The sequence below is a fragment of the Mustelus asterias genome, chromosome 24 (assembly GCF_964213995.1).
Source record: "Mustelus asterias chromosome 24, sMusAst1.hap1.1, whole genome shotgun sequence".
Taxonomy (NCBI): Eukaryota; Metazoa; Chordata; class Chondrichthyes; order Carcharhiniformes; family Triakidae; genus Mustelus; species Mustelus asterias.
Window position 1 is genome coordinate 21,096,536 of NC_135824.1, and position 21,862 is coordinate 21,118,397.

Consider the following 21,862-nt stretch of genomic DNA (forward strand, 5'->3'; position numbering starts at 1 on the left):
TATATAATGCAATGAATTGATGTTCTAAGATGGGGATAATTATGATACTGTGTCCCCGTTACTGTTCCAGTCGGTCCATTAAAACTTTTTGCCCTTTGCACAAAGATTATCCTGAAGGAAAGAGAAGAAAAGAAAAACAGATTTTCGATAGAACCAACGGTTGTTGGATCAGAGGAACAAGGTGACATACAGCTGAGTTTTCCGGAAGAACAGACTATAACTCAGGAAGTGGTTTCTCAGGAAGGCAAGTTCTCTGGAGGGAGAGTTATTATATTTTCTGTGCACTTATATTTGGACACTCATTTACATTTTTTGGCATGTAATTAACATGTTTCTGTATACTGACATTTTGACAGTTATTTGAATGCCTTCCACAATGTTTGTGTGTTCTGGTGACTGAATATAAAACTGGCCTGTGAGCTGCTTAAAGGCAGCTGTCAATCAGACTCCAAAGTTTAAAAAAAAAAGTTTGTTTATTAGTCACAAGTAGGCTTACATTAACACTGCATGAAGTTAGTGTAAAAATCCACGAGTCACCGCACTCCGGTGCCTGTTCAGGTACACTGAGGGAGAATTTAGCGTGGCCAATGCACCTAAACAGCACGTTCTTTCGGACTGTGGGAGGAAACCAGAGCACCCAGAGGAAATCCACACAGACACGGGGAGAATGTGCAAACTTCACACAATCACCTGAGGCCGGAATTGAACTCTGGTCCCTGGCGCTGTGAAGCAGCAGTGCGAACCACTGTGATGTCCCCCATTTACAGCTTAAGCTGTAAGTAGCTTTTTTAGTTTTATTTACCGAAAAGTAAATCTACAAGAAATTAGTACAGTTTAAATGGACTGCATAATGTTTTGAGACCCAAAGTTCATCATTGTTTATATCTGCCCACTAAGTAAATCTGGCATTTGTGTCATCAACATCTGATAGCCACACTATCTCCTGAGGCAAAAGATTCCTCTACACATTTTCCTTGTATCCACAATCGTTTCTTAGGGAGTCCTAATTATTCTAGTACCAATACTAACCAAAGAAATCTTGAAACTTAAAGCATTACCTATCCATTATTGGTGGCTGGTCAAATGTGCCATCATTTACTGTCTCCATTTGAAAGCTTAGCTGTCTGGGAGTAGGGAATCCAAGCTAAGTCTGAATGTTTAAGTATTCAGAGTTCCCTTGCTAGTTTCTGAAGTGCTTTGATATTAGAGATTCCCCTTTTTTTTACTCCAGAAAAGTATCCTTCAATCTTTGACAATTGGCATATTGAGCTTTAATTAGCCCAACTCGCCTGTAATCCTATGTTTGACCTCCTGCGACTTGAGTTAGTACTCAGAAGCTTTAAGTTCTATTGCTTATTTAATAATTTGAAACTTCTGCTGACTTCTGTGGTCAACTAACTGATGTATAATCCAGAGTGAGACTGTGCATAATGAAGTGGGGAAGATACCCACCAAAATAGCTTTCCCAAATGTTTTCAGGGGATTGTTATTTTGTTCCATCACCTTGCATGTCCAGAGGTTGGATGTGTATGGAGGCTGAATATCTTCATCGACTGTGCATTCAGTAGATAATTTTAAACATCACAGCAGATGTGGTTGTTGAAATGAACAGATGCTCAAGATGAATGAAGTAACTGTGACTTTAAAAAGAAAAATGGAGCAAATTAATTTAATTAAGTTTCTTATTTTCAGACATTGGATTAAGCGTTCCTAGTGACACGTCTCTGTCTCCTGCAAGCCAGAATTCCCCATATAGTATGACGCCAGTTTCACAGGGGTCCCCAGTCAGCTCAGGAGTTGGCAGTCCAATGGCTTCCTCGACGATCACAAAAATCCACAGCAGGCGCTTCAGAGAGTAAGCTTTTTAAGAAAATTTATAAAAAGCTATCTCTTTTTCTCAGTCACGTTTGTGACAACATTTTTCTTTTATAAAAGAGAAGTAATAATCTTTGTTTAGAATGATAAAGTTTTATTAAAAATCTTTGCTGCTTTGGGTTCTTTGAGTTTCATTAACGTGTCCGGTATTGTCAGTTTTGTACTTTGAAGTTAAAATTTAACTAGTCAGCATGTTCTATAGAATTGTCTTGCAATCCGAAATATTGGGTGATATCATCTGTATTGCTGATGTTTTCCAGTTGTCTTTTGCGTAAGAACAGTGAATAGTGCTGCCCCCAGCCGTCTTAATCCACAAATGTAAATGGCTTTCCATTCTATCCCATTATGAATAGAAGCAGTGGGCTGGGAATTGTTTGTAATTGTGATACTGCACAAGGTGGGCTGAATTCTGTAAAATGTCTGCTTCCAGAATGGCGGTATTGTTATATTAGATGTGTGAGCAATTTTGTTTTGACGTTGAAGGATCACGGAACATTTCAGTAGCAGGTTATCAGTCTGATGACTGATCTCTTATTTCAAGCTCTGAAATGTAATTGTACGAAGGTAGAGAAATAAGTGTAAGCTGAAGATTGGCTTTAAACTCCTACGTTTTCAATATAAATTAGCTGATTAAATTGCCTTGGGAAAGTTTTTTAAAAATGCTACAATTCCAATATTTATGGAAATAATTAAATACTTTTAAGTATTGTACTAGCAAGCTATTATATGTAGGACTGAATTGTTCTACATTTAGACAGTTGGTTAAAGAATTTATAAACTCCCCCCATCCACCCACTTTTTCATGCCTTGAATGCATAGCTTCTATATGATATACTGGGTCATTTTGCAACTGTAAGGATGGCATTCGAAGAATGTCACACATTGATGACATGCAACATTTTAATACTAAGATGTGCGTGTATTTACAAAAGATTTCAATTCCTGTAGCTTAAAGATTCAGTGTAAATCTGCCTTTGGCTGTTTAAAAAGCTAAAATCAATTGAATTTTCAGCTTAAAGTAAATGAGGGTTGAGTGAAAGAGCCTTTGCTCTATTTTTGAATGAATGACAAGTATTGGTTTGAGTTTCCTGACTGCATTAGAGGAGGGAAGGAAGAATCTTTGATTTAAAACATGTTTTATCCTTTTTGTTTTTTCAATGTACATGGCTTAACAACCTGCCACTGTTTTTAAGAAGGAATAGAAACTTGTAATGGAGTATTTTTGATTTACAGGTATTGCAAACTAGTGTACAAATTGAATGACAAGAAGTAATGAGATAGTAATCAAGCAATGGGTTCCATTACAAAATGGACATAAGTTATTGAAGCCAGTTATTTCCATCCATATATCTCACTGAAGGAATGAAATTGTATAAGAAGCTCTGCTATTGGATTGTAAATATTTCTGTCAAAGCTACAGAATTTTAAAACATTTTTAGGACAAAAACAACAATTGTAATGCCGTTACCTTTTGGTGGTACTCTGACAGGAGATAGCACTTGAATCAGTGGGGGCTTAATTTATTGGTAAACAGGTAAAACCACTATGGCATAAACCGACTTATTTTACTTTGCTCTCCAGTGTTCCTTTTATTGGGTAAGTTTTGCAAGTATTTATGCTACAGACTTGACATTGGTGTGGTGCAGTCGTTTGCATCCTGCAGATGCAAGTTTAAAGTTTATTTATTAGTGTCACAAGTAGGCTTACATTAACATTGCAATGAAGTTGCTGTGAAAATGCACTAATCGCCACACTCCAGTGCCTGCTTGGGTACACTGAGGGAGAATTTAGCATGGCTAATGCACCTGACCAGCATGTCTTTGGGACTCATAGAATCATAGAAACCCTACAGTACAGAAAGAGGCCATTCGGCCCATCGGGTCTGCACCGACCACAATCCCACCCAGGCCCTACCTCCATATCCCTACATATTTACCCACTAATCCCTCTAACCTACGCATCTCAGGACACTAAGGGCAATTTTTTTAACTTGACCAATCAACCTAACCTGCATATTTTTGGACTGTGGGAGGAAACCAGAGCACCCGGAGGAAACCCACGCAGACACTAGGAGAATGTGCAAACTCCACCCAGACAGTGACCCAAGCCGGGAATCGAACCCAGGTCCCTGGAGCTGTGAAGCAGCAGTGCTAACCACTGTGCGACCATGTCGCCCCAAACTGTGGGACTGTGGGAGGAAAGCGGAGCGTCCAGAGGAAACTCACGCAGTCACTGGGAGAACGTGCAGACTCTGCACAGACAGTGATCCAAGCCAGGAATCAAACCCGGGGACCCTGGCACTGTGAGGCAGCAATGCTAACCACTATGCCACCATGCCGATGTGAAGTACAAAATATAATGCTCCCAATTTCTTAGATATAGTTAGTTTAGTATTGATTGTGAGACCACTATGAAGGGAAATCTAGCTTTGCACTTACGTTGCAGTATAACTTAAAGCAACATGCTGCCAAATTTTTAAAACTTCAAATGAACCACCTTTAAATTTGTAATGTAGGGAGGAGCTGGTTTTGGAAAACTCATTAGCATTCCCAGGATGGAAGAAGCTCCACGTGTGTATATCAAAGGAAATATATAGTGCCATGTTTTTTTTCATCTGGGAGTATGGAATTGACAGTAAAACCATTAGCTGTCTGTTCATTGAGTTATCTAAAAAGTTTCAGACATTGTACTGTTTGAGCTCTGGCATTTGGCTACAAACTGCCAATTAATGTTCTGCCTTGTTTCGTTAATGAGCATTTGGTTAATGGAAAGGATCACTCCAGAATATTTGGGCTGGAGCAGTTTCCTTTTCAAATGCTTTGTGCAGCTTTTGCTTAATGGGAAGGATTAGTTGGAAGGAGCATTTTACTTGCTGTGGAAATATTTCAAATGAAAGACCAGCAGAGTGGGATGAAGATTTTTTAAAATACTTTTTCAAGAAACAAGGTTGTTTTGATGAGTAACTTGTACTGGAGGCATATATAGTTATTGGTTATTAAACCATTCTCAGACATCCCGTGCGCAATTATGACTTGTAACACTACTGTCAACTATGACTGTAACACTACATTCTGCATTCTCTCATTTCCTTCTCTATGAACGGTATGCTTTGTCTGTATAGCGTGTTAGAAACAATACTTTTCACTATGTTAACATGTGACAATAATAAATCAAATCAAAATTAGATTGACAGCCAATTTGAAATAATGTATGCGAGTACAGGTGTCCAGTTGTTTGTGAATGCCCCACAAATTTAAATAGCCCATTAACATTGCCGCGTGGACCCTAGTAAGTTCTTCGAACAGTCTCATGACTTCTTTCAGTGTAATTTTATCAGCACTGCAGTTGCTAACACTTGAACCCTGTTTGGAAATAATGTTTTTTTTTTCATTTTTAATTTGTTCCCCTTACCAGATACTGTAACCAAGTTCTTAGTAAAGATATTGATGAATGTGTGACACTGTTGTTGCAAGAGCTTGTTCGCTTTCAAGAACGGATTTACCAGAAAGATCCAATCAAAGCCAAAATGAAGAGGCGGCTTGTCATGGGTCTGCGTGAAGTGACCAAGCATATGAAATTAAAAAAGATTAAATGTGTCATCATCTCTCCAAACTGTGAGAAAATTCAGTCAAAAGGTACAGTAGGCAGTATTTTCTTGAGCTATTGGAGGCACGCAATGTTGAAATAATATTTTGTCTAATTCATCCTCATTTTACTCTTCCCCTCAGGTGGACTAGATGAAGCTTTGTACAATGTGATTGCCATGGCTCGGGAGCAAGAAATTCCTTTTGTTTTTGCTCTTGGGCGTAAAGCTCTTGGTCGTTGTGTGAATAAACTTGTTCCTGTAAGTGTTGTGGGGATCTTCAACTACAGTGGTGCTGAGGTATGTTTTTAGCTTTTCAGTTATGCTACTTCCACCTTAAAGTTAGCACAAAAGCTATACAATGGAATTTGCTTCTAATTGACTGAGTAAGAAATTTAACAACGGGTTAAAGTCCAGCAGATTTATTTGGTAGCAAAAGCCACGCAAGCTTTCGGAGCAATGCTCCAAATAAACCTGTTGGACTTTAACCTGGCGTTGTGAGACTATTTAATTTTTTGCAGCATCCTACTGCTGTTTCCCTGTAAATAAAGGCTCCGAAAGCTTGTGTGGCTTTTGCTACCAAATAAACCTGTTGGACTTTAACCTGGTGTTGTTAAACTTCTTACTGTGTTCACCCCAGTCCAACTCCGGCATCTCCACGTCATGACTGCCGTCTAATTGACTGAGCCAGCCCTTTGCTTGTTAGTTATATCATTGATTGCTACACATAGATCCACGTAGCAGTATGCCTTTGCTGATTGATCAGTCTAAGAGAACACTTTATTTACAGGGAAACGGCAGTAGGATGCTGCAAAAAAATTAAATAGTCTCACAACACCAGGTTAAAGTCCCAACAGGTTATATTAGGAATCACGAGCTTTCGGAGCAACGCTCCAAATAAACCTGTTGGACTTTAACCTGGCGTTGTGAGACTTACTGTGCCCACCCCTGTCCAACGCTGGCATCTTCACCTCATGGCAAAAAATTAAATACAAGACAAACGCATTAACCATGAATGAAAAACATTTTAAAGTATTCATGTCTACAGTATCAAACTCTTTCCAGCAAGCAGTCTACACTTGACACTGTCTCCACCGCCCTGTCTGGGTTTGGATTGATCATCGGTTATTGAATATTTCATTTTTTTAAAAAAAGATAGATTGAACTGAGATTTAAGATTTTGATATCATCTCAATGGCTTCAAACTCTTAATTCTTTACTTGTTAGTGAAGATTAATACACATTGTGCCAGGCATTTTATATCTGAAGGGTCTACTGTGCATAGTATGATCAGAAATAAATTGACTCCACACAAATTGCAAGACAGGTGAATTCCGTTATAATTGGCATTCCCGCAAGTTGTTGCATTCTTCACCCTCAACTCAACAAGCTGCAAAATTCATTCTTGCTTGTGAAACATCAAAGAAGGTCATTTGATGTTACTTGGTCTATTCCTGCTCCTTTTCCTTATAGTCTTGTTAATCTGATCCTTGCACCCAAAGAGCAATGGATTATTCTTTGCAAAACAATGGATTATTCTTTGGGGGGGAAACACAAATGGGAGAAGATTTTGGCGAATAAGATTTGGGCTGGAATTCTCCCAAAATATTATCCCGATTCGTGTGAAAACGGGAGTAACTCCCACTGGTTTTTTTTTTAACGTGATTTTCTGATTGAATCCCCCACATAATAGGTTTTCGGTGCTGGAGGCTACAGTTGAGGAGGAATCAACTGAGCATAGAGAGCAGATCTCTGGGGGTGAGCCGAGTGAGAAAGCTCAGGTGGTTAGGGGCTGTAAAAGACTGGGCCTTGTGATTGGGGACTCCACAATTAAGGGGACAGATAGGAGGGTCGGAACTAAAGGTAGGGACTCAGGGTTGGTGTGTTGCCTACCAGGGGCTGGGGTCCGGGATGTGTCTGACAGGGTATTCAGGACTCTTAGGGGGGAGGGAGATAAACCACAAGTTATTGTACATGTGGGGACACACGACATAGGGAGGATAGGGGAAGGGGATATTAGGCAGGGATTTATGGAGTTGGGGTGGAAACTAAAGGCCAAGACTGACAGAGTGGTTATCTCTGGACTCTTGCCTGTACCACGGGATAGTTTAGAGAGGAATAGGGAGAGGGAAGGTTTGAATTCATGGCTGAGGGGATGGTGCAGGAGGGAGGGGTTCAGGTACTTAAGCAATTGGGGCTCGTACTGGGGAAGGTGTGACCTCTATGAGAAGGATGGTCTACACCTTAATCAGAAGGGGACCAATATCCTGGGGGGTAAATTTGCTAAGGCCATGCAGGGAGGTTTAAACTGATTCGGGGGGGGGGAGGGATCCTGAGTAGTGGGGCTGAAAGTGAGGGATGCATGGATGGGGACTGCAATGCACGGCATTGCAGAGGTGGGGTGGAGCAGGGTTTGAAATGTGTATACTTCAATGCCAGGAGTATTCGCAATAAAGTGGGTGAACTTGCAGCGTGGATCAGTACCTGGGACTTCGATGTTGTGGCTATTTCAGAGACATGGATAGAGCAGGGGCAGGAATGGATGCTGCAGGTCCCGGGGTTCAAATGTTTTAGTCGAAGTAGGGAAGGAGGTAGAAGAGGGGGAGGGGTAGCATTATTGGTCAGAGATTGTATCACAGTGTCAGAGAGGAGGTTTGATGAGGACTTATCTGTTGAGGTAGTATGGGCGGAGATTAGAAATAGGAGAGGAGAGGTCACCCTGTTGGGAGTCTTTTATAGACCTCCTAAAAGTTCTAGAGAGGTTGAGGAAAGGATTGCGGAGTCAATCCTGCTTAGGAGTGATAGTAATAGGGCAATTGTTATGGGGGATTTTAACTTGACTAATATTGACTGGAATTGTTATAGCTCTAGCTCGTTAGAGGGGTCAGTTTTTGTTCAAAGCGTGCAGGAAGGTTTTTTGACTCAGTATGTAGACAGGCCAACTAGAGGTGAGGCTATATTGGATCTGGTGCTGGGAAATGAGCCAGACCAGGTGCTAGACTTGGAAGTTGGTGTGCATTTTGGTGATAGTGACCACAATTCGGTTACGTTCACCTTAGTGATGGAAAGGGATAGGCATGAACCTCGGGCCAGTGGTTTTAGCTGGGGGAAGGGTAATTATGAGGCTATTAGGAGAGAATTAGGAAACATAGGTTGGACTAGGAGATTACAGGGACTGGGAACGTCCGACATGTGGAGTTTTTTCAAGGAGCAGCTACTGCGAGTCTGTGATAGGTATGTCCCTGTCAGGCAAGGAGGAATTGGTAGGGCTAGGGAACCGTGGTGCACCAAAAAAGTTTCTTTGTTGGTTAAAAAGAAAAAGGAGGCTTATGTTCGGATGAGACGTGAGCACTCGGGTAGTGCACTAGAAAGCTTTAGATTGGCTAAGAGGGAGTTGAAGAGCGAGCTTAGAAGGGCTAAAAGGGGACATGAGAAGACTTTGGCGGATAGGGTTAAAGAGAATCCTAAGGCGTTCTATAGGTATGTCAAGAACAGAAGGTTGGTTAGGGCAAGTTTAGGGCCAGTTATAGATGGCAGAGGGAAGTTATGTGTGGAACCGGAGGAGATTGGTGAAGCATTGAACCAATATTTCTCTTCGGTGTTCACGCAAGGGGACATGAATATAGCTGAGGAGGACACTGGGTTGCAAGGGAGTAGAATAGACAGTATTACAGTTGATAAGGAGGATGTGCAGGATATTCTGGAGGGTCTGAAAATAGATAAATCCCCTGGTCCGGATGGGATTTATCCAAGGATTCTCTGGGAGGCAAGAGAAGTGATTGCAGAGCCTCTGGCTCTGATCTTCAGGTCGTCGTTGGCCTCTGGTATAGTACCAGAAGATTGGAGGTTAGCGAATGTTGTCCCATTGTTTAAGAAGGGGAACAGAGACTTCCCCGGGAATTATAGACCGGTGAGTCTCACTTCTGTTGTCGGCAAGATGTTGGAAAAAATTATAAGGGATAGGATTTATAGTTATTTGGAGAGTAATGAATTGATAGGTGATAGTCAGCATGGTTTTGTGGCAGGTAGGTCGTGCCTTACTAACCTTATTGAGTTTTTTGAGAAAGTGACCAAGGAGGTGGATGGGGGCAGGGCAGTGGACGTGGTATATATGGATTTTAGTAAGGCGTTTGATAAGGTTCACCATGGTAGGCTTCTGCAGAAAATGCAGATGTATGGGATTGGGGGTGATCTAGGAAATTGGATCAGGAATTGGCTAGCGGATAGGAAACAGAGGGTGGTGGTTGATAGTAAATATTCATCATGGAGTGCGGTTACAAGTGGTGTACCTCAGGGATCTGTTTTGGGGCCACTGCTGTTTGTAATATTTATTAATGATCTGGATGAGGGTATAGTTGGGTGGATTAGCAAATTTGCTGATGACACTAAAGTCGGTGGCGTGGTAGACAGTGAGGAAGGGTGTCGTAGTTTGCAGGAAGACTTAGACAGGTTGCAAAGTTGGGCCGAGAGGTGGCGGATGGAGTTTAATGCGGAGAAGTGTGAGGTAATTCACTTTGGTAGGAATAACAGATGTGTTGAGTATAGGGCTAACGGGAGGACTTTGAATAGTGTGGAGGAGCAGAGGGATCTAGGTATATGTGTGCATAGATCCCTGAAAGTTGGGAATCAAGTAGATAAGGTTGTTAAGAAGGCATATGGTGTCTTGGCGTTTATTGGTAGGGGGATTGAATTTAGGAGTCGTAGCGTTATGTTGCAACTGTACACAACTCTGGTGCGGCCGCACTTGGAGTACTGTGTGCAGTTCTGGTCCCCACATTACAGGAAGGATGTGGAGGCTTTGGAGAGGGTGCAGAGGAGGTTTACCAGGATGTTGCCTGGTATGGAGGGGAGATCCTATGAGGAGAGGCTGAGGGATTTGGGATTGTTTTCGCTGGAAAGGCGGCGGCTAAGAGGGGATCTTATTGAAACATATAAGATGATTAGAGGTTTAGATAGGGTGGATAGTGATAGCCTTTTTCCTCTGATGGAGAAATCCAGCACGAGGGGGCATGGCTTTAAATTGAGGGGGGGTAGTTATAGAACCGATGTCAGGGGTAGGTTCTTTACCCAGAGGGTGGTGAGGGATTGGAATGCCCTGCCAGCATCAGTAGTAAATGCGCCTAGTTTGGGGGCGTTTAAGAGATCCGTAGATAGGTTCATGGACGAAAAGAAATTGGTTTAGGTTGGAGGGTCACAGTTTTTTTTTTAACTGGTCGGTGCAACATCGTGGGCCGAAGGGCCTGTTCTGCGCTGTAATGTTCTATGTTCTATGTTCTATGTTCTATTCTGACTGCCACAGAGTGCCCTAGCAGGATTCCCTCTGAAAATCTCGAGCGGGGCCTAGTCCCGCTTGATAGGCTGGCAGCATAGCACTGAGCAGGCCACTGCACATACGCCAACCTGTCAATGCCAATATTGGCGCATGTGCACTGGCCCCGCATTGCCAGCCTTCCGATCGCTGGCCAGGCCTGCAACACCCCCTCACTGGCCTCCCAGACCTCTCCAGGCAAGCTTCGTTCTCCAAATTTCCAACAGTCCCGACCACCTAGATGGCCAGCCCCATCACCTCCCTGTGATCCTCTGGCAGAGAGGCCTGAAAAGGCTGATTTAACTGATTTGCAGTATTGAAGTGCTACAGGAGCAAATTTTCATTGACAGTGCTGGAAAAGCTAACAATATGGCATACCATCAGTCAGCTGTTCCTCGATTCAAGGGTGATGTCTACTCAGGATCATGGATTTCTGCCATTGGCCTCCATATGACTGAACAGGCCTCTTCATGGATCTTTGGGATGTCCCACGAGGTCATGGACTCCATAGTGCAGGAATTGTTTTCCTTTTCTGACCTTCTCTGCCAGCATTCTGTCTCCAAGACATTGTGACTCAAAGTGTGATGCAGCTTGATGGATGAGTTTTTGCCAGTTTGAATGGTTGGTAGCAAGCTCTTCCCATTCATTACTGTCAGTGCTGCCGGATTTCAGGAAGAGCGTCAGAGTGTCTTTGAAGCATTTTCTTTGTTCTTCCCAGGTACGTTGGCCGTTTGAGAAAACAAGAACCGGTGGGAGGGGTTGGGGAAGAGATGATTTTCAACCATCAAGTCCATCAAAGTTGATTTTGCAGGAGCTTTGCCTGAATGCTTGTGGAGCTGGCTTCACAAAGGCCATAGCGTTTGTTTGACAGTCCTCCATTGAATCCGGCAGAGGCATTGCTGATGAAATTTCTCTGGTGCTCTTACGTGTTGCTGATGCACAGTCCAGGTCTCACTGCAGTACAGGAACATGGTGACAGTTTTGTTAACTTACACTCTTAGTTGTCAAACACTTGCTGCCGTAGTGAGCTGATGCAACTGATCTGGTGTTGGATCTCCTCATTAATGAGTTAGGTGGTTAGGTGCATTGACCCAAACGGGCGCCGGACTGTGGTAACTAGGGGAATTTCACTTCATTGCAGTGTTAATGTAAGCCTTATTTGTAACTAATAAGTTTTAACTTAATGGGTGGCTTTTTGAGAGTGGTGGTTGCCAAGGTATGGGGAATGTTCAACATTTTTCAGAGTCTCTCCTTCAACATAGTGCCTGGAACATGTTGCCGGGGGAGGTAGTGGAAGCGGATACGGTAGTGACTTTTAAGGGACGTCTTGACAAATACATGAATAGGATGGGAATAGAGGGATATGGTCCCCGGAAGGGTAAGGGGTTTTAGTTAAGTCGGGCAGCATGGTAGATGCAGGCTTGGAGGGCCGAAGGGCCTGTTCCTGTGCTGTAATTTTCTTTGTTCTTTTATATATTAGGGAGGTGGAATATTTGGCTGACCAGATGTTTTTGTTTTTCCAACGGTCACAACATGTCAAACATCTTTATGCAGATTCGAAGAGATTGTAGGGTGGCTTGCAAATGGGCCATGATTTGGCAGTCATCTGCAAACTATAGATCATGGTCAATTTGGTTTTCACATGGAGGCGATTGAGGTTAAAGAGCTTTCCATGCAGGTGTTATTTTAATACTGACACCAAAGGGCAATTGATCTTTGAGGGTGAATGGCCATTGTCAGGCAGTTTGCATCAAATCAAAGAAATATCAGGCAGTTTGTAAATAGTTTGGCAGCTGTCAGACAATCTTGCTTTATCCCGCTTCTGAAGGTGTCAGTTTCAGATCTCCTACCCAAGACAATTGTAGTCATGTCATCATCATGAAGCAATAGCAGAATTGTGATTAAAGTTTCTTGGACATCCAAACTTTTTTTTTTAAGAACAATCCGTAGGGCCTTGCAATTTACTGAGTCAAATGCTTTGGTCATGATTGTGAAGAAGAGTTCCTAGTGATCTCACTTTTCTTGGATTTGTCTGGCAACAGAGGCCATATTGGCGTTTCCGCTGGAAAGTCTAAACTCGCACTCTGGCTTTGGGAGGGTTTCCTCAGCCACAGGAAGTAGGTGATTCAGGAGAATGTATGTCAAGATTTTTCCCGCTATAGACGAGGGGAAACTATCTTGATAGTTACCAAAGAATGATCAATCTCCCATTCTTGAAGATGGTTACAATTGTCACATTCCACAATTATGCGGTTGGGGTAAGTTCTCTTTCCTCCCAAATCCGTAGGATGAATGCCTGGAGTTTTAATGTGAGTAAATGTCCTCCAGTATTTGAAGATCTCAGCTGATACCATCAAGGCCAAAGGTTTTGTCCTTTTTTCATCCATTTGGTTGCTTGTTGCAACTCTGCCATTGTTGCTGGTTCACCCATAGATTCCCCACCAGGGAATAACCTGGAGAGTATCACCTGTTCCTGTGGATTCCCAGTGGAGGAGTTGTTCAAAATGTTTTTTTCAGTGGTGACCTTGTCATCATTAAGAAATGTTGATTCCAAAGGTTTCAAAAAAGCTTTGCCTGTCATGATGCCCAGCATATTGTTGGATCTCTCAGGCTTTCCCTTCCCACCGTATGTCTTTATCTTTTGGATTTGGGAAATGCTGCTTCCTTAAGTCGAACGTTGGGTTGTTCTGCCAGGCAATGAAGGCTGCTCATTCTTGTTCTAGGAGTAACATTGTCGGCAAACCCGCCTTGGTGTTGACTATGCTCGTACACCATGGTCAGGGTACAGGAGTATGGATAACTGATCAATACAGTACGTGGCAGTTGGACCCTGGGTCGAAGTCTGCGCATGACTTTATTTAACATGGGGACTTTGGTGCACTGTCACGGTCCACACGATCTTGACAGGTTGGTGATCAAATTTTGGTGACATGTCAAATCACAATGGCCGGGATCACCTTGCCACTGTAGCCGTCCTGTGTCTTCGCAGCCGGTGGTACACACATTGCTTTTGCCTGCTCTGCCAGTAAAGACTTCTTGGATCACGCTTTGTCTGGCATCATCTTACTAGCAAAAGTTGCTTTTGCTACCAAATAAACCTGTTGGATTTTAACCTGGTGTTGTTAAACTTCTTACTGGGTTTACCCCAGTCCAACGCCGGCATCTCCACATCTTACTGCCAAGGGTAGCCCTATGAGGAGCAAGGAGCTCCTGATAGCATCACTCAAAAGATCATCGGAACGCACAAGCCTCTAACAAGTCAGGGTAGTGATCCATGCAGAGGAATATAGTGTATAAATCACGGTGAACAGATTCCACTGATCACAGGGGTCCAATTTGAGCGCCTTCGGTTTATTCCTATACTTGTTTCCTATTATTTGGCCAATTTGTTGTTTGATTTATTACTTCATTTATCTCAAGAATTTGAACTCTAGGTTCAAGAAAGTTAAGAGGCATCTTTTTGGATTATTTCTTCATATCTAATTACTCCCAACCAATAAAATCCTTAAATTTTCAAAATAATTCACACTTTTTTGAATGACATGCCTTTTTTTAAAAGAAAACTCAATTGGCTTTGAATGGCTGCCTTTTAATTTTATGTGCTTTAAATATTATAATGTTTTTCATAGTATAACTTTAAACCCATGGACCAATAATTTGCAAGGTATTTTAATCTTTGTTCTTAAAATTGGCAAATTGAAAAATAGGTAATCTTCTGGTACAGTTATGAACTACAAAACTTCTTATCCATAGCAACCCAAGTGGCTCTAATTTCCTATCTGTGCCGTGGGACTCTTAACCAGAAAAATGTTTTAAATGACCCGCAATTTCCTCTGGCTAAACATTGGAAAGACCAAAGCCATTATCATAACATTAGCCGTCTCCACTCCTGCCTTAATCCATGTTTTTCTGAAACTCTCTTGTCCATGCCTTTGTCACTTCCTGGATTCAAGTGTTCTCTTAGCCAACCTTCCCTTCTTTAATGCTATCTAAATTTCACCTCTTACATAAATTTGTATCCTATCCCTCACCAAGCTCACTGTCACAACATTGACTCCTAGTCCTCCCAATGCCTCTAATTTAATATTCTCATCGCTTTATTTAATTTCCTTCACGTCTTTGCTCTTCCTATCTCTGTAACCTCCTCCCACCCTGAAACCCACCACATCTCTAAAGCTCTTCATTCCTCCCCTACTGGGTCCTGGAATATCTTGTATTTATGTTCAGCCACCTGGCCCCATATTCCCTAGCTCCCTTACTAAATTCTTGAGCCACCCTCCCTTCCTTATCAACTCAGTAGCTTCACACATCATGGACAGGTAGGATTATTAACTGTTAAAGTATCTTAAGTGAACAATGTCCTTTGCGATTTTATCACTCTGGCTTACTGCGGTATGTTGATGGCTTCCTTTTGATAGATAATGTAACTTCAAATAAACAGTTGTTTAATTTCCATATTTAGAGCTTGTTCAATAAATTGGTGGCATTAACTGAGGAAGCCCGTAAGGCATACCGCGATATGGTGACGGCTTTGGAACAAGAGCAAGCTGAGGAGGCCTTGAAGCACACCAGAAAGGTACCGCACATGGGCCATTCTCGCAACCCTTCTGCAGCAAGTGCAATTTCATTCTGCAGCGTAATATCTGAACCCATTTCCGAAGTGAATGAGAAGGAATATGGTAAGCAATCAATCTTGGATCACATTTGCCATCTGGGTAACATTGTGTAATGCGCATCACTTCCACCACATTAAACAATAATGGAATGTCTTATGGTCTTATGGTCTAATTATGTAATAATGCAGACCTATTAGTTAATGTTAATCCCAAATTTTAAAAAGGCATTGGTTAACTATACTGTAAAAGGCAAAGTGTCTTTGTTAGCAAGATTGTGATTGGCCTTGATTTTCAAAAAGTTTACAGATTAGCCATTATGTCATTGAATGGCAGAGCAGCCTCAAGGGGCCGAATGGCCTACTTCCATTTTGTATGTTTATTGTTCTGGTGCATGTTTGAATTTTACTTTGTTATTAAAGACATATTTGTTATGTTAGAGTTGCCTTGGAATAGATCTATATTGCAGTAATTCAAAAGTAAAATACTGCAGATTTTGGAAATCAGAAATAAAAACTGATCCAATGAAGAATCATTGACCTGAACCATTAATAGAAACAAAGAAACTAGAAGCAAGAGTAGGCCATTTGGCCCTTCGAGCCTGCTCCACCATTCGTTTTGATCATGGCTGATCATCGAATTCAATATCCTGATTTCCGTCCCCCCCCCCCCCCCCCCTCCTCCCATATCCCTTGATCCCTTTAGCCCCAAGAGCTATATCTAATTTCTTCTTGAAATCAGCCAATGTTTTGGCCTCAACTACTTTCTGTGCGAGTGAATTCCACAGATTCAACACCCTCTGGTTGAAGAAATTTCTCCTCACCTCGGTTCTAAATGATTTACCCCTTAACCTCAAACTATGACCTCTAGTTTTGGACTCCCCCACCATTCGGAACATTCTTTCTGAATCTACCCTGTCTAACCCTGTTAGAATTTTATAAGTTTATATGAGATCCTCGCTCATTAACTCTCTTATCTCTCCACTGATGCTGTCTGACCGAAGTATTTCCAGCATTTTCTGTTTTTGCGTCTATATTGCCGCTTGCTTTCCCAAATGTAATATGTAAAATAGTGATTGGGATGCATGATTGAATTTGAGTAGCAGTAAAATTTTGTACAGATTAATTTACAAGCACATTCAGTTTTTCTATTGCACTTTTATATTGAGCTATAGGGAAAAGGTTAAATCGTGGATATTTTGTGGGTTACATCTCGCAGGTTTCTACCCTGTCTTTAGCATCAATCTTTATTTGAAAAATAGCCATTTGGATTCACTAAGACTTAAGAATTGGGTTTCTTTTATTGTATGGTGTATTATAGTTGTATGGAACTCTGTGTCCTGTGAAAATAACTCTTATCGTCTTGTTCATTTCTGTAATGTATCATGTTAAGATGCACAGTCTTTGAGAATTGAATAGTCATACAGTCATAGAGGTTTACAGCATGGAAACAGGCCCTTTGGCCCAGCTTGTCCATGCTGTCCATTTTTTAAGCCCTAAGCTAATCCCAATTGCCCACATTTGGCCCATATCCCTCTATACCCACCCTTGCCCATGTAACTGGTTTTTAAAAGACAAAATTGTACCTGCCTCTACTGCTACCTCTGGCAGCTTGTTCCAGAGACTCACCACCCTCTGTGTGAAAAAATTGCCCCTCTGGACCCTTTTGTATCTCTCCCCTCTCACCTTAAATCTATGCCCTCTAGGTTTAGACTTCCCTACCTTTGGGAAAAGATATTGACTCGCTGATCTATGCCGCTCATTATTTTATAGACCTCTATAAGATCATCCCTAAGCCTCCTACGCTCCAGAGACAGAAGTCCCAGTCTATCCAGCCTCTCCTTATAACTCAAACCGTCAAGTCCCAGTAGTATCCTAGTAAATCTTTTCTGCACTCTTTCTAGTTTAATAATATCCTTTCTACAATAGGATGACCAAAATGAAAAGTAATTTCAAAATGCCATCATTCTCAAGAATTTAGAAGATTTCTTGCAATGTTCCCTTTTTATGTACCTCCACAAATGTCATTTCATAATTTTAAAATGCCTTTTTTCTTATTTAGAAACAAACTGGCGAAATATGGTCGAGGCCACTGATGCACCTGAATGTCCTGAGAGTGAGAAACCCACACCAAGTGCAACAACTGTTCTGGATAAGTCTTCAAGTTTGCCAGCAGTCGTAGGCAGTGCCAGCAAACCAATCTTGGGGATAACCACTGGCTCTTCTGTGGGTCAGACAACCCATACTACAAAATCCTCTGGTTCAGACAAGGAAGAAGGGAAGACCGACGATATGTTAGAATGGGCCTCTCAGCAAAGCACTGAGACGGGATCCCTTGATGGTAGCTGCAGAGATGTTCTTAATTCCTCCATGATAAGCACCACCAGCACTCTTGTACCAGATATGCTTGAGGAGGAGGAGGAAGAGGATGATGATGATGTTGATGATGATGATGAAGAGGAGGAAGATTATGCCCCTGAACCTGTTGCCATTGTGGTAACATTTAGCAGCAGAATTGATGATTGGGTATCAGAAGCACAAAAAACACTGGAAACATTGCAGCTTGGCAAAAATATTGATAGTACAGAGGAAGATCACAATGGACAAAGTGACATAGAAGAACTAGATACAGTGGAACAGATGGATGCAACAACAGAGAGTGAAAGCTCTCAGCCTGCAGAATCAGAGAGCCAAGCCCACTAATAATTCTAGAACCTGGACCAGCAGCTCTTTTATACAACTACATTTATTTTAGGTAGACTCGTGGGATTACAAAAATCGTTTTGTCATTTCTTGCATTGAAACACAAGCAGCTGTTAAAAACATTGTGCTCCCCCCATTCAAGGTTACACTTTATTTGAAGCAGGTTAACTATCTAGTTTAGTACATATTGTTTCCCCAAGTCTGTAGTGTAAAAGCCATGTGTACAAAACCGCAAAATAATTGGAAGTTTCTTTCTTTAATACATTAAAGAATTAATTTGATTTATTTCTCCCTCTTGCAAAGTCTGAATTTATTTTGATCTTCTATCCTAGTAACTTACTATTTTCTTAACATTTGATTTGGTTAAAACAATATTCAAATTTTGCTTGTAAGCATGTGATTCAGAACACCTCTGTTGCCATTTCAATCAAATTGCATAGCATTATAATAAACGGCTAACTGTACAAAACCTTTTTGTGAGCAATCATTCGAGTCTACCTGGAGGGTTACTGTAAGCGAAACAACGACCTCAGGAACACTTAAACATGTATAGGAACAATTTAAATTAAGAACTTGCTCTTTGTAACCTTGTCATTTCAATCTTTCACTGATTTATGATCTGAATTAGAAATCGTATAGATACGTCGTCGTAAGATCACATGTTAGCAAGTTTTGTACCATCTCAAAACCTGTTCTCCATTGACCTAAATTGTTTGGTGTATTTTGAATCATAAAATAAATGTTTTTTTTTCTAGATGGTTTATGAAAGTCCTTTTGGAATCTTTGGAGAAAATGTAAAAATTGGTGGAGAAAAAGCCAGTAGTTCTATTTACAAGAAATTCATCTCGTAAGTGGCAGTAGTTTTATAGCAAGAGTTTAATTTGACTGATTTTTTTTTTAAGTTCTGTCTGTAAGGAATTTAAAAAGCAATGATGGTATTTTTGAGGGATCCACTCGTTGTACAAACTACTTCTTTTCATCTTCAAAGTCTAGTGGTATCCAGTTATGTGCAATAGCTTGAAGTTGATAAAAGATGCATGTGACCAGACTTGTGTATGTAATAAAACTGTTGACTATTACTGGCTGTAAAAAGAGCATTACTGGTTTATGGTGGATATTGGCCTGGAATTTGCTTATGGCAGGGTTAGATAAGTGTAGACCTGACTTATATTTAGAAAGTTGATTAAATGGGCAATTGGGTGTTATGCAGCCCTTTATTCTCAAGTTCTAAATTCCTATTTCTTCCTTCTACCCACTCACCCAAAAAAGATTTTTGGGATTTAACCTGAAACAATGTGAAACATTTCTATATTTATTAAATTTACAAGTACGTCCTTATGCATGCATGGGACAGTACTAGCAAATGCTATTAATTTTAAATGAGATGACCAAGCAAAATTCTTTTTAATATTTTCCTTACAGCATTGTGCTACATAGGTTTACAGAAACATGAACAAAAACAATGGTGGTTATATAGTTAATCAACTAATGGTTCCTTTTTTAATCTGATCAGGCTTGCAGTTTCTGAGGATGCAAGTTAGGTGTGTTTTTCTACAAACTTTGGAACCCTTTACTTGTATAGTTACACACTGTACCTGTGGTGCTGTAGCATAAGCAATGACTGCAGTAACTTGAGTAACATACTCAATGGATTATCTTTATGAATCTAGTTACTGAGGTAATATATTTTTGTGTCTTAATAATAGCATTTGAAAATTGACCCTGCATTCAAAAAAATGAGTAGCCTAGATCCATTTAAGCTGAAATTTCTTCAGCAAAAGTTATAGACCGGGCAAATCATACCTGTGACTTTATTTGCATCATGATCATTGTGCAAATAAATTTATTTTGTATTGAATTGATGGCAGTAGTTTTGGTAAATCCACAGGATGTATTGTATCATAAAATGCACAGGGGCAACATATTTTTAATGTCTTTAACAATTAATTATCAGATGTCAGTTCTGCTTGAATATTTACTAGGTTTAAATAAAAGTTTGCTAGTTGCAGTACTCGGTGTAAAGAAATTATGCTTACTTTTATTACTGAGTGGCAGGGCTTCAATGAAGTGTGCACTAACCAACTGCAGGTTTTCTCTATTGACATTTCTTGACTAACACACAAGCTAATCCCGACACATGTTGTGTTGTTTAACAATGGGTGATGCTAAGTTGCACATCTGCCTGAGCTAAATTTTCAGATGGTTTATGATGAAACCAAATTGGATTGAATGTTGCATCGCATTCAAAATGGACACGGAACGCCTGGCTGGTGATTCTGGTCACTCACGGAAACATTTTCACTATGGAAACTCTGTTGCTTTATAGAAATGATGGGGAAAAAAAAGCTATTGGCGTTTTACAGATGGTGTTTGCCGTTTCCACATTTCGATGTGCTTGGAAGTCTGTATTCCCTGGTCACACCAGTAGGTGGTGTTCAACTTGATCTATAGCAACCTCTGGTGCTGTTAAGACATTTAAGAAAATATTTTTAAACTTTTATCTTTTTGTTTGAAATAGTTAATTGCATTTGTAAATTGAATTTATACCTGCAATAGAACGATTGGTATACAAAATGGTGGAGACTTTTGAACAATCTCCAGTATTTAATTCGTAATAAAGAACTAATATATTAAGCAAAGCAACTTTCAAAATGAGTTGGTTACCTTAGTTTGGTTCCTTCATAATGTAAACTAATATCCTGAAGTAAAATCCTACATTAATACTGTTCGAAAGGAAGTGCATTCCATCAAGGTGATGGTTTTTAAAACTAACTTGAAATAGCATCCATGTTAAATTTCAAACAGTAGTTATCTGCAATTTATACATGAATGGTGTGCGGATAATCCAGTGGATCATCCTCCTATTCCAATCACAAGGAACCCCCGCCTTTTTTTTTCATGTACATTGCTTGTGTTTTGAATAGCAAAAGATTGAGAGACACAAACATTTCTGTTTGGATACACTCCCAGGTTTACATGCCGGTGAGTACAGGATTTATTAGGCTTCGAATGCTCAAGTGTCAAAGGAATTGCAATTGAGAGAACTGACCTGAACATGAATTGTACTTTATGGAAATGTGAACCAGATTGGCCTAATCAATCCTGTAAATTAAGTTGTGCGATTGTGTTCCCTTCAAAGAGGCAAGGGAAAACATTCAGGAATGTACCCCTCGTTTTATGTTGAGTAAGAAATACAATTAATATCTTTTTTGTATTTTATTGTCTCAAGTTAATTTTAGAAAATGAATCAAAACAGAAAGGAAGGTGCAAAGTAAAGATTGGAAAATTAGTTATATGAAGGTTATATGTTATATGTGCATGAAATTACAACATACTGCATTGCATTGTAATGTACATAATTCAGAAATTAAAAAGGCATACTTTGCACTATGTAAATATCAGTAATTTCTTTCCTTCCATAACAAATAAATTATCCACATTATTGAAGATTTTCTTGCATTGTGTAATTCATTCATAGTTTAATTTGTGCTCACAGCATTTAAAGATGGGATTCAAATGTCCACAACTTGGCTGTACAAATTCTGTTCCATAGGTTTAGGAGATGAACAAATTTGGAGTATTGTACAGTAATACTGAAGAATCAGGGCAAATAATGCTGTTCTATAGTATTGTCTAGTATGTTTGTATACATTGCCATCCCTTTGTTTAAGTTATACCAATATTACAGTTTGCCTTTCAGTAAATCAAAAATAAAGTACATTCAACCACTCCATTGTTATCATCTCCAGTGAAAATGAGAGTGTGGGTAATTTATCCGAAT

At 40.4% G+C, this 21,862-nt stretch overlaps 1 protein-coding gene across 8 annotated transcripts in view; it reads left to right on the forward strand.

Moving 5' to 3' along the window:
- The window catches only part of secisbp2l (SECIS binding protein 2-like), an 84,723-nt gene extending 63,195 nt beyond the window's left edge, over positions 1-21,528 (forward strand). For all 8 annotated transcript variants that reach the window (XM_078241390.1, XM_078241399.1, XM_078241396.1 and 5 more), the window contains 6 exons: positions 106-244; positions 1,693-1,855; positions 5,290-5,510; positions 5,604-5,758; positions 15,229-15,445; positions 17,441-21,528. In XM_078241390.1, the coding sequence (XP_078097516.1) occupies positions 106-244; positions 1,693-1,855; positions 5,290-5,510; positions 5,604-5,758; positions 15,229-15,445; positions 17,441-18,081 (1,536 nt within the window). In that variant the 3' untranslated portion in view covers positions 18,082-21,528. The remainder of the gene's footprint in view (positions 1-105; positions 245-1,692; positions 1,856-5,289; positions 5,511-5,603; positions 5,759-15,228; positions 15,446-17,440) is intronic.
- Positions 21,529-21,862: the final 334 nt, after the last annotated feature.